Source organism: Mesoplodon densirostris, chromosome 2, assembly GCF_025265405.1.
Source record: "Mesoplodon densirostris isolate mMesDen1 chromosome 2, mMesDen1 primary haplotype, whole genome shotgun sequence".
Taxonomy (NCBI): domain Eukaryota; kingdom Metazoa; phylum Chordata; class Mammalia; order Artiodactyla; family Ziphiidae; genus Mesoplodon; species Mesoplodon densirostris.
In genome coordinates, this window is record NC_082662.1 from 165179528 (window position 1) to 165196971 (window position 17444).

At 35.3% G+C, this 17444-nt stretch overlaps 1 protein-coding gene across 2 annotated transcripts in view; it reads left to right on the forward strand.

Annotated features, from left to right (window-relative positions):
• NME7 (NME/NM23 family member 7) overlaps positions 1 to 17444 on the forward strand; it is a 263827-nt gene that overhangs the window by 22050 nt on the left and 224333 nt on the right. Inside the window, exon 2 of one of the 2 annotated variants that reach the window (XM_060091294.1) lies at positions 16516 to 16562. The exons of the other annotated variant lie outside the window; for it this stretch is intronic. Within the exon in view, the coding sequence (XP_059947277.1) occupies positions 16539 to 16562 (24 nt within the window). The 5' untranslated portion in view covers positions 16516 to 16538. The remainder of the gene's footprint in view (positions 1 to 16515; positions 16563 to 17444) is intronic. 2 annotated transcript variants of the gene reach the window in all.

Genomic DNA, 17444 nt, shown 5'->3' on the forward strand with positions numbered 1-17444 from the left:
TTCTAATATTATTAAAAATAGAAAAACTGATGTTGAACTTTTTAGTAGTAATCAGACAGGAGGAGCAAAGTACAGTGTCTGGTGGTATATCTCTTCTTCCCCTCCCCCATCACTCGTGTTTGTAGGGGTTGAGTGTGGATACCTCAGTGGCCACTGAAAGGGAATGGGCCTCATAGGTGTTTAGAAAGTACTATTTTGTTTGTACAGTGATTAATGAAACTCATGCTTGTTTGAGTGCAAAAATATATGTATATGATTTGGCTGATGTACATTTAAAAACTTGTAAATATATTAGTGACAAGCAATGAGTAATAACCTAAATTACTAGATATGCAAGGTAACATTTTATAAGAAGTAGAAGTAAAGTAGTAAGATATAGGAATACGTAAACAATTAATTTTTTGTAATCTTACAGCAACAGATAAAATGGTCATGTAAAAAACCTGCTCAGATATGTTGAATTAGGTGTTGTGTAAACAGTTTTCAGTAGGAACTGGTTCTTTTTTTTTTTTTTTTGGCCACACTGTGGGGCATGTGGGATCTTAGTTCCCCGACCAGGGATCGAATGCACACCCCCTGCATTGGAAGGGCAGAGTCTTAACCACTGGACCACCAGGGAAGTCCCGGGAACTGGTTCTTATGTGAGCCTAAGATTGAAGTATTGACCAGTTATTGACTGAATACTGACTTGTAGAAGGCCCTGGGATGTGCACTTTGGGGATATAAAAATGAATGGTACCCTCATTTTGTCCTCAGGAACTAACGTTGTAGTAGAAAGATAAGCTGTGTATATAAACAACTATAAATATGTTTCCAAAGGCTCAGCTAAAATGCAAGGGGATTTCAAAGTATTGAAAAATGTCTTTCATTTGGGGGGCTCATGAGATTTTTGTCGAGCAGGTGGAATTTGCATCGTGTCTTGACAAGAAGATACGTGAAGATTTTGAAGGAACTGAGAGAGAGTGTTTCAAAAGTTTAGGAGAAGTACCATAAATAAGGAGATATATGGTACATCTCATTGATCTAGGTCTGCAGAGTATTTAAGGGTGTATTTCAGCAGCATTCAGAACTGAAGTTTGATACTTTTTTGGTTTGGTCCCAAAAGAACTAAGTAGGCCAGTTATTTACTTACCATTTTAGAGTCTACCTGTACTTGTCTTTATTCATCGTCCAGGAAGAGCCAGCCAGTTCTTCCTAGGATGTGATGATGGGTAAGAACTAGTTCCCTGATTTTCCCCTCCTCAAATCACAGTTTGTGCTTGGCCGTTGACCCATCCTTGCATAGGTGGTTCCTTAAAAGGAAGAGGAAATTACAACTCTGTAGTTCAGTGGTAAGAAGTGTAGCTCGTTAGAAGGCCCACCATTTTCCTGAGTGGGTGGGCTTTTATTTTGGCAAATCTGTGTGAGACAGATTATCTTCTCTTTTTTTTTTATAGCTTTCACTCAATAAACAGAGGATTCAGTAAAAGACAGCTTAGTTTGTGTCAAAATTAAATACTTTGAAATTTGGAAGAGTAGAAAAGAGGATGAAGGTAGAAAGACTAGAGTAAGATGAAAGGTATAAACAGTTTTGCATTGCTTAGATATTAAACATTTCCTTGTATTAAGTAATAAACCAAAATGCAACAGAGGGTGCTTACTGCTGTGCAATCATGAGGAGAACTAGTATTTTAAAACTTCAGCCAAAATTTCCTAGTTCCTTACAGTTGACTAAAGTATTTTTAAAAATAGTATTGAGAATATTTTGTTACACTTATATTGATTTATAGAAGACAGCTAAATTGTGAGATCCCATAGGAAATGAGGGAAGCTGCAAAAGTTCAGTCTCAATTCTTGGGCAAGTGGGAAAATGTAATGAGAAATACACTAACAAAGCTTGCAGCAAATTTGATATATTTTTAAAAGTTTGCCAAGTACTTCATTGCTTGCTGGAAGAGATAAAACTTATAAGTGGCATTGAGTTATGATCTCATAGCTTCAAATAACTTATACAAATAAATATTTAAATAATACACATTTTTAACTTGGTGTTTAGCTATTAAACTAGTTCTGTAGAAGTGATTGTTCTTGCTGGCTAGGATATAATTGCTTAATTCCAGTGAAGGGTCTTTCACTGGACTCTGTTTTAGATACTTGATTTCAGAAACACTGCTTCTTTCTTTGCTTCATCTTTCTATGAGGATTTCAAGCAGTTTGACTATGCCGCTCAGTCCTGACCCAATAGCATGACAGGCTGTTTCCTTACAACCTCATTGAACTACAGAGTTGTAATTCCCTCTTCCTTTTGAGCTACTCCTCTCATGCACGGATGGGTCAATAGCCAACGTGAATTAAAATACCCCTCAGAAATGATTTCTTCCATCTTTTTGAATATACAATTGTTTCTCTCTGTACTGTCTGTTTTCAATTCAGGCAATTCAGGCACATTTATTTTAGTGACTGATATATTGCTTGGTTTCAGTAGGGAAAATCCTTTTTTTCCCTCCTTTTTTAGGGTGGTGAGCAAAGGAGAGGATGTGAAGGGAGCAGTGGGTGTTAATACAATGTTTTTCAAAGGTTTTGGCTTTACTTATAGCTTATAAAATCAGTTTAGTGGGTCTCTATCGATGTTTTAAAAAAAGACTGGAATAAAAAATATCTTAGTAATCTGAAAAAGAATGGATATATATGTATAACTGAATCGCTTTACTGTATACCTGAAACTGACACAACATTGTTAATCAACCATTCTCCAATATAAAATAAAAATTAAAATAAATTTAAAAAAATAAAAGAAGAAAAGAAAAAATATCTTAGTACACAGTGCATAGTAAGGATAACTATTGCTGCGTGAAATTTATCAGTAACATATTTACATGTATGTGTATATTGGGTCATAATGTGAAGTTATTACTGTAATAGTCAAAAGTTTGAAAGCCACTATTATAATGGGTTTTTAAACATATGGAAAAAAATATGATAATAAGTAATTGTTCCTAAATTGTATATACTTTCTGTAATTTAAAAAAATAACTAATAACTATGCATCTTTTCTCATTTAGATTCTAAGCTCCTTCATCAGTGTTACTCATTCAACTTTGTAAATGTTTTCCACTCCTATCCTCTGTGCCCAGTATACTACTTTGTACTTTGATGACTCTCAATTAGTATTTCTCTCTTAACAATGACGCTTTGCATTCTATAATTGTAAGATATGCAAGCAGCAGCCATTTAAAAATTTCACCTTTGACAATTTCAGAAACTAGATGTACAGTACTGGTTTCAGACATATAATAGATGATTGGTACATAATGTCATTAATTTTTGTTTTTTGGCTGTGTTGGGTCTTCGTTGCTGCATGCAGGCTTTCTCTAGTTGCCATAAGCGGGGGCTACTCTTTGTTGTGGTGTGTGGGCTTCTCACTGTGGTGGCTTCTCTTGTTGCAGAGCACGGGCTCTAGGTGCACGGGCTTCAGTAGTTGTGGCACGCAGCCTCAGTAGTTGTGGCTTGCGGGCTGTAGAGGGCAGGCTCAGTAGTTGTGGTGCACAGGATTAGTTGCTCCGTGGCATGTGGAATCTTCCCGGATCAGGGCTCGAACCCGTGTCCCCTGCGTTGGCAGGTGGACTCTTAACCACTGCGCCACCAGGGAAGCCCTGTCATTAAGTTTTAAAAGATGCATTTCTTTGAATAACTGAAGTTAATTGGGATAGTCTTCTCCTCAGTTACTGTTTTGGGGCAGAAGAATCCAAAGTATTGTTCTTCAAGATGCATTCCTGAATAACTGTTAGTTCTACTACATAGAATTGTATAACTAGCAGAGATACCCTTCAAAATTATGGAGGTGAAATAAAGACATTTCCAGACAAACATCTGCTGTGTTTCTGAATCCACACCACTGCATCATACTACTGTTGCCACTGCAGTTTTTTCTTTTCTGTTTTTTTTCTATTCCATGAACTGATTTTCATTCCCTAGGAGTCTTGTACTGACCTTGAGTAACTCCTTTTCCTTAATCTCTTACAACACGTCTTAAATGCAGTTTGCAGAAACATGTAAGAAAGGCCTCAGTAACCTTGACAGAGTCCTTCTACAGCTGTAGAATGGTTCCTGTTCTTTCTTGGATTGAGGCCAAACAGTTTTCATTGTTAGTGATCTCCTCTGATTTATTATTGCAGTCGGCTTTTGTGCTCAAATGTACCTTGTAGACAGGCTACCTTTCTCACTGTCTCTCATCTCTGCTGCTCTTTTGGCTGACCCAAAACTCTTGATTTTGATATTTTTCCTGATTCAGTGCTTTCGATATGTGGAAATGAGCATTGATCTTTGGCATCAGACAAACCTTTCTTTGAATTCCAGCACTGGCCCTGACTAGCAGTTTGATCTGTGTAACCTCTGGACAATTAACCTTAATGTCTCTGAATCTCTTTCTCATGGGTGAAAATTGGGGGAGTACCTCCATGATAAATTCCTGGTGAGGATTAACCTAGACAGTGTATTACCTACCCCTAATGTACTGTTAGTTTATCTCCCTTTTCCCTCCCTATCTGCTTGAGTCAGTATTTGATTCTAACAGTTGTGAGAGGTAAATAAGATTTGTAAATGTTGATTAAAATAGTAGCAGTTTAGAGAACACTAAAAGAGTCATAAGTACAAGCAATCAGATGTAAACAGTGTATCCCATTGATTTATGCAAGATGATGATAGTTGGTACCCTAAAAAAACAAAACAAAACAAAACAATAGTGGCTCTGCCTTTCTTCCTTCCTTTTCTTCTTTCTTTCTTTTTAAGCATTTTTAAGTGTTCAGTCTTTAAAGGTGGTAACATTTGTGTCAGTATGTATTGGGCTGATACCTTATCTTTCCAATATCCTCTAGAGACCTTATCAGAATGAAAGGTCCCTGGAAGAATAAAGGACTTGTTAAGGGGCTCTATTACAATGCAGCAATTTATAATCAAAACTCCTCTTCAGAAACCTTGTATTTATTTGTAAAAAGCAATAAAGATAATTTTATGCTATTATCATGTATTATTCAGAAATAATTTATCTTTACTTAACATGTACACAAACGCATATACACCCATGAACTCATCCTTTACCCCAAGTGCTTATGTATGGGGGTACATTTCTATCCATATTAATATTTTGTTTCTTCTGCATTTATAATTGATGTGGGATTAGATAATGAGTACGATTTTCAATTTTTCCTGCCTTTCTCCCAGGCTTATTGCTATCAGGAATAAAAATTTACTTGAAAAGTTACCTTAAGTAGACATTTTATTTCACTGTTGAGCCATTAAATGAAGATTTAGATAATTTATTTGAAAATTATTTCCTGTGTTTTATTTTAGATACCAGAGAAGCCTTGGACTGACATGCTTTCTTATAAGTACATATTTCTCTCTTTTAAATAAAATATAGAACATTTTTGCTTTGCTTTGTGGACCTGGAGGCAGATTCTTCAGATTTTACTCCTATTTCATAAACATTCACATAGCTTCTCAGATTTCTTCTTGGTCCTGGAAACTAGTCACATAATTAATTTTGCATCTTAGAGTAGTTAAATGGTAAGATATGATACCTGCTCTTTTGAACATATAAGTTGTTTATAAGTATAATGTCCAATATGACTTTAAATATTATATTAGCTATAGAATGTAAATGCTTTGTTATTATTTTCCATAACATTTCTGTGTTTCCATGCCAAGCCAAAGCACGTGGTTTAAGTTTTCACATCTACAATTTGCCGCAGTAATTTCGTGTTGATTAACGTAATCTGTGATTTTTTTCCAGTGATGCTTTTCCTTTGAGAAGTTTGAATTATAATACTAATCATTAATGTGTAATAGATGATGTCATAAAATTTAGAAAGAAAATTGTCGCTCAATTTTGTACTGGTAAAAACAGACCCGTAACTTTGAGCTCCCTAAAGGGTAAAGGGCAAGAATTTGTACTGACTCTGGTTTGCTACATGTCCTTTATAAAAAATTACTTACAGAAATAACTATATATGTTCAGTAGTTATTCTTTTCATAATAAATACAATTTTAGTCACATTTGTGGTTTTCTGTTTGCCACAAATTCTTTTTTCCTTCCTACTGATCTTTTCTGCAAAGACCTTTAAAGAACTACTTACTAGGATTTGCTGCAGTGCAGGCTGCAGCATCACAAATCAAAAGATGCCCTTCTTGTGTATCAGAAAAAAGTCAGTAAGGGAGATGAATGTGTGCAGTGCAGCTCGAAAGTCACGTGTGGCCCTACAAGCCACCGTCACTGCTAAAAGACTTAGGCAACAGAAATCCTAGTGCTTTATATACACTAAGTCATCTAATCCCCACAACTACCCTAGGAGGAAAGTACTATTACTATTCCCATTTTATAGGTGGGGAAACTGAGGCTCGGAGAGGTTAAGTATCTTGTCCATGTCACCCACCCCAGGTCTGTCTTACTCTATAGCCCGTGTTCTTAGCTAACCTGAAGGATTCCCCATCTGACCCCAAAAGAAAATGCTTTATAGTTTCTTGGATTTTCTTTTCAAGCAGCACAGCTCAGAGCCATGGCATTTGCTATAGGCTACCAGCAAATGAGAGCAGCAATAGTAGCGGCTCAATTTGGCACATGCATTGCCAAATACTGGTAATGCCAGGTCCAATCAGTATTTGTTGATTGATTATTACTATAGAGTCATCAGAAATGGAATGGTTCTTTTTTTTTAATTGAAGTATAGTTAATTCACAATAACAATACTGTGTTAGTTTCAGGTGTACAGCAAAGAATATATACATATGTATTTTTCAAATTATTTTCCATTATAGGTTATTACAAGATATTGAGTATTGTTCCCTGTGTTATACAGTAAATCCTTGTTGCTTATCTATTTTATATGCAGTAGTATCTGTTAATCTCCTACTCCTAATTTATCCCTCCCCCAACCCTTTCTCATTTGGTAACCATAAGTTTGTTTTCTTTATCTGTGAGTCTATTTTGCAAATAGGTTCATTTTCATTATTCTTTAGATTCCACAGATAAGTGATATCATATAATATTTGTCTTTGTCTGACTTCACTTAGTATGATAATCTCTAGGTCCATCCATGTTGCTGCAAATGGCGAAATTTCTGGAATAGCTCTTTCTGACCAGTAATATTGAAGTGTATGAGGCCAAGGTACAATTATACTTGGTGGCACAAGCTTAATAAACTTACTCTTGAACTAAGGGATTTTTTAAAAAGCATCCGTGCATGGAAAAGATTGTTAGTTTCACATGATCCATGTAGGGCTGGGCTTTCCTTTTTACATATATATTACCCAAAATGAATGACTAGACATAGAACTTATACTCTTCACAAAAGTTAACTCAAAATGGATTACAGACCTAAATGTAAAATGCAAAGCTATAAACTCCACTGCAAGCACAGAGAAAGCACAGTGGTTAACTTCATCTAGTGTTGGGTCCTGGCCAAATGGTGCAATGAAAAGAATTGTTAAGAGCATGATTGACAAGTCAAGGAATCTGCGATGGATAGGGAAGGAAGTGAAGGAAAGAGGCTGGTGGGTTGGGGATGTGTGAAAGGGCTGTTGCTCTGGAAAACCTGATGATGTAAAAGAGGGAGAAGTTGAACAAACTAACTGTAAGGACAGGAGGATATGGGCAGTGAAGAGAATGCTTGAATTCCTGAATTTGGTGGTGGAACACCTTCAGGTAATAGCAAGGGCTGGGGTGTGGCTAACTCATCTGTATTAATCCTGTCCTTTCTTCCAGCATTATCTGCAAGTTCATTCATTATCATGCTTTAATCAACGTACATATGGTTTTAAATTTACCTGTTTTACTAACGAAGATTATTATTTCTATTGGTTATCACCTATTTTTCAAAAAGGAATTGAAAGAAGGAAAAATGTTTTCAAAATGAATGGAAGAAACTTACCTAAGTAATCAGCCTGTACGTGGTATAAGCCTACTATTTAAAAAAAAAAAAAATGACTGAACTGGGAGATGATTCATACCAGAATGTCATTTGAATGGACAGCAATTTTCATATGCTACATTTTAAAATGACATTTTCCTTTTTTAGAAGGCATTACAAAATAAATTTGGAAAAACAATCTAAGGTTTTTCGACATTTAAAAATTCATACCATCAAAGGGAAATTAAAAATAAAGGTTGTAAAGTGCTTTACAGCACATTCTGATGACTAGTTATATAACCAGTGTAAAATGGGTTTTGAGTAAGATGAGAGAGAAATTAAATGACCTACTTAACTGAGTCAATTGTGATATAGTAGAACAGTGAATTCAGAGCCAGGAGTTCTAAGTTTTTAGAAATAAATAAGAGTAATGCAACACAATAGTTTTTTCTTTTTCTTTTTTTTTTTTTGTCAAAAAAAAGAATTTGTGTGATTGTTTGATTGGCTGTTCTCCATGCTAGATTATAAGGTCTATGAAGGCAAGGGCGATGTTTGTTTCTAATCATCATTGTCATGTCTTGATGTGTCCTAGTACCTAGCATAGTACCTAGAACATGGTAAGTGGTCAATCTGTTGGATACATGAGTTGGTGGATGGAAATCAGATGATGTATAAAGGTGTGATAGCTTTGCCTTATCCTTTTCATTATGTAAGTAGTGAGGCCTATACTTAAATAATGGTAAGATTGTATATAGAGATATAAATAGGTTGAAGCAAGTCACTTTGACAGTTGTAAGCATTTTATTAATTCAGAGAATACTGAAATACACGGTTTGAACAGTAGACATGAGATTGAACACACTATCATACAGCCCTTCAAGTGAATGCTCTAAAATCTAAGCTCTAATTTTAAATCTTGTAGGAACTGGAGATGTTGGAGATGCTCTGAGATTAGAAAGTCATCATTTCACCCTGAAATTCTGATCTTTAATTTTGCTGATTTGCTTCTGATCATTAATCATTCTGATTTATTGACAATGTTAAAAATTCATTGTTTTGTTTACTGTTGAACATTAGCCAGTGCCTTTTGGTTCTGACAGGAGACCTTTTCAGTTTTCTACACTGTGTATCAGACCCTTTTACAAATGTGCTCACATTAATTTTTACAACTGTTTGTAATAGGTATGATTTTTCTCATTCTCCCAATGAGGAGACTGAGCATACAGAACTCCAGGACCATGCTCCAGACACACCACCTGTTTTTATTTTGGCTAATGCTTACATTAACTGAAAGTCAAACCCAAATTTTAATAGAATATATAGAAATTCCCACATACGACTGTGCTTTGTATTAAGAGGCCTGTATAAAACTAATAACATTTTCTTTTAAAAATCTGAATGATTTTCCTTTTTCTTCGTTCTGAAACCATGGTTTCAGATTTGTTCTCAGTGGATCTACCTCTTTCTGTATAATGCAAAAGGATATTCTCCTCTTTGCTTTTGTGTGGGGGATTTGCCCTCTGTTACTTTCTCTGCATTCCACCTCTACTTGAGAATGCATTTTGCTTCAAAGCATCCCTCCCCCCACTCCAATCTATCTTTCTATCTGCTTTATAAGGGGAGGGGAAGAGTAAGTTTCATATAAAATAAAAAAACACTATATATCTAATTGCTCACCAAAAGTTCTACCATGTAAAATACTTTAAAATGAAGATTTTTATGGGGAAATTTATTTTTTGTACTTATATAAAGTTTAGAAAATACAGAGAAGTAGGAGAAAAATAAATCTTAGCTTTTAATGTTAATTTTCCCTTTTTTTGTATCATATATCTGATATGTAATTGTTTACACTGATTTTTAAAGGGCTGTTTTTATGATTTTTTTTTTCTTTTTTTCTTTTTTTTGCGTTACGTGGGCCTCTCACTATTGTGGCCTCTCTCGTTGCGGAGCACAGGCTCCGGACGCGCAGGCTCAGCGGCCATGGCTCACGGGCCCAGCTGCTCCGCGGCATGTGGGATCCTCCCGGTCCGGGGCACGAACCCGTGTCCCCTGCATCAGCAGGTGGACTCTCAACCACTGCGCCACCAGGGAAGCCCCTGTTTTTATGATTTTATAAACAAATTTACATTGGGAGAACACAGACTATAACAATATAAAGGTGGGAAAAAAACTATAGAATGCTGCCACCCAAATTTAACTGTTTATATCTTAGTGTATTTCCTTAATATTCATGTTACACTCTTTGATTTTTTGCTTGTTTTGTTTGTTTTTTGTTTTCACATTCTGATTTTATAGTATAGTTGGTAGAAGAGAACTCCAAGAGTTCTAGATGATATATGATATGAGGGAGGATCTACTGACAAGTAGTATCTTTGCTGGGTGTTTAATTAGTCCTTACCTAATTAAAGAGGGAAAAAAAACTGGCTTCAGGTCTTCAATATAATTTGAAATTAAACTATAAAGAAAACTATAAATTAGAAAACAATTTAACCCCTCTTGATGTCAAATAATAAAAGTAACACAAGCACCAAACAGTTAGGGCCAACCAGGGCAGAAAGGTGTAAATTGAAAAGGACCCTCTCCAGTCCCCCGACCCCCTCATGCACCGTGAGAGAGATGAGTGTGTGCAGTGCACCCCTAAAGTCACCATCACTGGCTTGTCACATTCCTGAGTGTCCTTCCAGAACACTGTTCCCTACCGATACTACGGTATTAAGTTGAATAATAAGAATTTGGGTCATCATCCCTCAAGTTCTGGGGCCATGAAAATGAATGCTCATTAGGTTTCTCTGTAACCTAATGCAATAGGAACAGAACCCCTTTTGTTTAGGATTAAGAATACTCTGATTACCGTTTCCCCACTCTGCCTCGGGTTTGGTTATTGTTTACATAACCACTGGCATATTGTTTCTTACTCTTTGCCATCTTGCAGAGCCACTGTGCTTTTTGCTGCGTAAATTCTCTCTCCCCTTGCTGCCCCCCAGCTGCAGCTCATGAAAGCTTCTCTTCCATTTTTTTGGCTCTCTTCTTAGCTTTTTGACTCTAGTGCGATTAGGGGAGGAAAAAGGATTCCTCAATCCTCTTAGGGTCCCCGGGTCTGAAATTTAAACTGACAAAGACAGATTAACAGGAGAAAAGCATACACGTTTATTTAATATAAGTTTTTCGTGACATGGGAGCCTTCATAAGGAAATGAGGACCTGAGGAAACAGACCTGAGTATTTTTATGCTGGGTTTGATGAAGACTGGACAGTCTTGGAGGAATATGGTAAGTTAAGGAGTAGGAGGGAAGGGTGGTAAACTAGGGGAAGCTCAGAGAGGGCTGTTGGGAGTTTCCTAGGTGTCCCTTTGTTTTTAAAGACGAAGGGTATAGGCAGGACAGCTCTCACATGAGGGTTTTATGACCTATTTCAGGGAAGAAGGGTTGGGTAAAGGTCAAAGTGACCTTCCTGCTTCTGTTGTTCTCTCAAACTCCTTCGGCTTAAAATATTCAATATGCCAAGGTTTCATATGTTGGGAGTAGTGTGTTTTGAACCTTATAGTGTGGCTATCTGCTTATAATAAAAAAAGGAGATGGCACATTGGTGATTATTTACAAAATTGGAACAAAGTGTGCTTGAATGTTTTATTATGTATAAATTATATTTGAAATGTTCAGAAGAAGGAAAATGATTTATCTTCTTTAAGAAAAAGTCTCATTTTGCTAGAGCATAATCTTTAAATGTTCTGCATAATGGTATTTCTGACAGAAATGGAAATCTCTGTTGTCCCTGTGATCATCCAGGCAGTGACATTCTCATCCGAAGATCCGGCAGAAAACTGGAGGTGTCCCTATGTGTGACTAAAGTGTTAGTTTCTCCCTCTTGAGTTGGCCCTGGAAGCCCAGTACTATGGAAAGATCTGAGTCATAGCAAGTGGAGTTTCAAGTTTTAGCTCAGTCATTAACTAGCTCTGTGACTTTATGTGAGTCATTTATGTTTGCTTGCCTCAGTTTCTTTGTCCGTAAAATGAAGCGTTTGAACATGATGATACTCAGCTTTGACATCACTGAAAAAAAAAAGGAATAGAGTCCTTTGCTAGATTTGCCTCAACTTAGCTGAAAATAAAATTCTTAAAGTTTCACAGGTAACTTTGGGTTAGGTGTGTGGATGTGGATATGTGCTCGTGTGTGTGCGTGTGTGTGTGCGCACGCGTGCGCGCGCGCGTGTGTGTGTGTGTGTGTGTGTAGTGAGGCAACTAGTTGAAAGGCCAGCCTGAATGAGATGTTCAGATGTAAGATTGTTCTCTGCCAAGTCCAGATGTACCACTGTTATATCTCTAGACATCTTTTGACTCTAGGAAATAACTAAAGTTTCTACTGCAAAGGTTAAGGTTAAATCAAGTTTGAATACAATTTTTACTTGGCATGATAAATCTTTTTTCACAGAGGAAACAATACTTGCTTGAGAGTTACTTTCTTCTATTAAATAGAAATTCTGTTATTATTCATATATAGTTTTTTTACAATCTCATTGAGATAAATCACAGTTATAGATGAAGGAATGGGCTAATTGTTTGAGAGATTATGAAGTATTTTTTCTTTGTGTGTAGGTGCTGTTGTGAAACTCTATGCCAAAACTTCAAGAGGTCAGACCCAAGAGCTTAAGCATTTTTGAAATCTTGTGGACATAGTTATTGTATCTTTTCCTGTGTGACAGTTATTTATCAGAGATTTATTGAACTGATCTGTAGTGTTGCAAACTCTCCTTTTGACATTGCATTAGGTTGTTTGGTTTCTGATGGAATTTTAAAAGTTAACACAACTCTATTCTTTCCCCTCAAACGTGTGACCTCTGGTATCTATTTACTTTTTTTTTTCTTTTACAATAAAAAAGTAATTGTTTTTATTGTTTTTTCTTAGGGGTCATGACTACATTAGAATATAGTACTCACAGTGAAAATGGTTTCAAAGCAGCAAGTTATTGGCAACACAATATATATGTGTGTGTGTATATATATATACTTTCTGTAATTTCCTAAATAATATCTGCTTTGTAAAATTTTGTTTGGTATCTTAAACTGATGGTATTTTATTTTACTTTATTTTAAAACAGCTTTATTGAAATATACTCATGTGCCATAATATTCACCAATTAAAGTATACAATTCAGTGGTTTTTAGCATATTTATCATTACAGTCAATTTTAGAACATTTTCATTACCACAAAAGAGTAATACCATACTCATTAGTAGTCATTCTCATCCCTCCCTCCCTGAAAACCCTGGCAACCACTAACCTACTTTTTGTCTCTAGATTTGTCTGTTCTGAACATTTCATATAAGTGAAATCATATAAATGGAATATGTGATCTTTTGTAACTGCTTTCATTTATTTAACATAATGTTTTCAAGATTCATCCATATTGTAACATGAGTCAGTACTCCATTCCTTTTTATTGCCAAATAATATTCCATTTTATGGACATACCACAATTTATCCATTCATCAATTGATGGACATTTGGGTCACTTCCACTTTTTTGACTATAATAAATCTGCTATGAACATTCATGTACAAGTTTTTGTATGGGTGTATAGTATATTTTCAATGAATAAAGCTGTTATGAACATTCATGTACAAGTTTTTATATGGATATATACTATATTTTCACTTCTCTTGGGTGTATATCTAGGAGTGGAATTGCTGGGTCATATGTACTCTATGTTTAACATTTTGAGGAACTGCCAAACTGTTTTCCAAAGTAGTTGCATCATTTTACATTTCTACCAGCAACATATAAGAGTTCCATTTTCTCTACATCCTCACCAACATTTATTATTGTCTGTCTTTTTTATTATAGCCATTCTAGTGTGTGTGAAGTACTATCTCATTGTGGTTTTAATTTCCATCTCCCTAAGAGCTAGTGGTATTGAGCGTCTTTTCATAGGTTTAATGGCTATTTGTATATCTTCTTATATCTTCTTTGGAAAAATGTCTACTCAGATCCTTTGCCCATTTTGTAACTGGGTTGTCTTTTATTATTGAGTTGTTAGAGTTCTTAATACATTCTGGATACTAAGACCCTCCCTTATCAGATATATGATTTGTAAATATTTTCTCCAGTTCTGTGGGTTGTCACTTTGCTCCCTTGATGGTATCATTTGGAGTCCAAATTATCTGTGTTTTTGCTGTTGTTGTTTTCTTTCATTTTTTGGTCACTTGTGCTTTTGGTGTCTTGTCTAAGAAACCATTTACTAACCCAAAGTCACAAATGTTTTCTTCTAGCAGTTTTTCTAGCTTAGCTCTTGGTGTTTAGGTCTATGATCCATTTGAGTTAATTTTTGTATAAAGTGTGAGGTAGGGATACAATTTCATGTGTTTTTTGGCCTATGGATATCCAGTGGTCCCAGCACTGTTTATGGAAAGACTGTTCTTTCTGAATTGAATGGTCTTGCTGCCCTTGATGAAAATCAGTTGATCATATATGTATGAGCTCATTTCTGGACTCCCTTCTATTAGATTAATCTATATCTATTCTATGCCAGTATTACACTGTCTTGATTACAGTAGCTTTGCAGTGTTTTGAAAATAGAAAATGTGAGGTCTCCAACTTTGTTCTTCTTTTTCAAGACTGCTTTCGCTATTCTGGGTCTCTTGGGTTTCCATATGAATGTTATATAGGTTTTAAAATATAGTTTTATATTTAAGTATTTTTTGGTATTTTTATAAGGACAGAACTCACTGACTCTTGATTTCTTAAGATTCTGAATTTGGGATATAATTGAAAAGAGATATTTTGTTAAGTATGTTTGATGTCACAGGGAGTAACCTGATTTCCTTATCCTATTTTGTAATAATCCATACCCTTTCTCCTACATGTTTGTTAAAGGTTACAAAATTGACCCTGTCTAGAATTATTTAACTTTACATAGAGGAGTAGTTAAATAACTCAGTTCATCATTAGTTTAGGCCCACTGAATGCTTTCTTTAACACTGACTTTTGCATCATTTTATGTAAGTAGTGCTGTTTAATGGGACAAAACATAGGCTTTGCAAAGTCTGAAGAACCAAAGTTTGAGAGCTGACTTACTCATTTCTTTGCTTTGTAACCTTGGACCAGTGTTCAAATTTTCTGAGCTTTGCTATCCTCGTCCATGAAATAGTATCCCTATTTCTGTCAACCTACATTGTCTGTTGTGAGAATGAAATGAGATAATGTATGTAAAGAACCTGCCACTTAGTAGCTACTCTAAATATTATTATTGCCATGTTTAATGGTTATCATTAATTTCTTAAAGTTTGAATGGCACTGATTTATTAAACATTTTGAGAATTGTTTTCCTGTTGTCTGAGCACTAGGAGATGAAGAAAGGTCATTCTAACAGAACAGAGGGTGAAAAATTGAACAGAATGTCTCCAGTTTGTGTGCCTATTAGCTTAAGAGATATTTTCTTCACTGATGTTCATTGGAATTTGAGAAAAGGTCGAGCAACTGACGTAGGAGATACTTTTTTTGCTTCACATAATTTGAAGAATATTGTCTTCCCCCACACCCTTTATATTCTTATTGATCTGAATTCAAATTCTACTTATTTTATATCCCACAAGACATTATTGTTATTTTGTATATGCATTATTTATTTAGATTTACCCACATATTTACATTTCCATTTTTTTTCAGTCCTTCTGTTCCTTGAATCATCTTGAATCATTTTCTTTTTTCCTTCAGAACTTCCTTTAGAATTTCTTTTAATGCAGGTGCATTGGCAATAAATTTTCTGTTTTTGCTTGTCTAAAAATATCTTTATTTCACCTTCACCTCTTGAAGGGTAATTTTGCTAGTTACAGAATGCTGTGCTGGCAATTACTTTTCATTATTGAATTTCTGATTGATTAAAAAATAGATTCTGGCTCTCTGGTGAAATTATTAATCTTGACATATATTTTTCATACCTATCATTGTTATTTTGAAGCCTTTTTAGATAATAACTAGGGTATTCATGCATTTCTTTCTATTGTCTTTTTTTTTTTCTCTTGGTCTTCTTTTTTTGGTATATCTGGTAGTTTGTCTTTGAAAGCTTGACATTGTGTATGAAAAGCCATATTTCCATTTCTGGAGATGCAGGGGGCTGGAATGGAGGAAACATCACTTATCATAATTGAGCATTGAGTGAACACAAAACCTGTTTCAAATTTTGTAAGGATCAGTTTACCTGTAGTTTGCCTATGCTCCTGGAGTGTAATGCTCCAGGAGTCACAACAGAAAGGCTAGATAGTTTATCAGTGGTCTCCTTTTTGGTGGGTTTGAACTCTCATTTTCCTCCCTCCAGCACTGTGATGCTACTGAAAGCTCCATTGAACAAACACAGGTTTGAGCTCACTTCTCTATGGTTTCCTTTTCTTCCGGATCTTTGCCCCTCAAGTCTTGTCTGCATTGGTAGGCCCAAATTCCAGTGTTTGTCTACTTATCTCCATGACACTGTCAAAAGCTCTGCTAGTTTCTCTGCCTCTTAGCAGCCTTCCCCTGCCAGCTTCTTGGGATTCTCAGTCTCTTGTCCAGCTTGACTTAAGTCTCAACACATGTCCTCAGGTAAAAGCAGTATAAAGAATGCTGTGATCACCTCAGTGAACTTCCTGTCTTTCTGAATCTTAGGTCATCAAATCTGGCTGCCTTAGATGCTCTCCAACGTCATCAAACAGGTATATTTTTTTAACATCCCACTTTCCTAGTTGTTCTTGGAAAGTAGCATTGATTTGCTCTAAGCTACGTTGTCAGCCAGAAACAGTACTTCCTCAGTTTGTTTTCTTTGTATTAAAACTGTTTTCTGGATGATGAATCATGAAAAATTCTACTACTTGCCTCAGAGTTAAAGAGTGTGATTGGCAGATTTTGTGGTTAAGGCTGCCTGGATAAATGGAAGTGCCAAGTTTCATTGGTTTTTCATTTGCATCACTTTCTTTGCCCTTTTACCTTCAGTTAGATGTCTCATCATTTCTTCCATTTCATAATTTTATTTTAGTGAAGGCACTATTTCAATGATGTTTTTGAGTGAATATTTTAATATAGATAGTAAAAATTTTAATAAACCACTAATATTTAAATTTTATATTAAAAGGAGAGTATAATACTAGAATGTACAGTGAAGCCTAAATTTTAAAAATCTGTATTAAAAAATAAAAAAGCTGTATTTATAGGGATCAATATGAAAAATAATGAATGAAGAAAGACTTGTTATAGTGTATCTCTTACCTTTGTTTTCTCTTGACTAATAAACATTATTTAAATGTGTTTTTTGGATGATTGTGGGAAAAATAAAATAGTGTCTTAAAAGCTATCTCCATTATAGCTTATGAGTACAATCATAAATATAACTAGACATAGTACTATTAGAATTTATAAGTGAATTATTAACATAAAAGGAACCTGTCTATATACCATAACCAGAGAATCAGATGCTAAATCCAGAATTAGCAACGAGACCCTTAGATTCCTTTCTTCTTTATGTCCTCATTTGCTTATTGTGATGAAGGCCCTTTGGGAGCTAAGATATTAATAACATATGATGGGAAATCCTGTCTAAT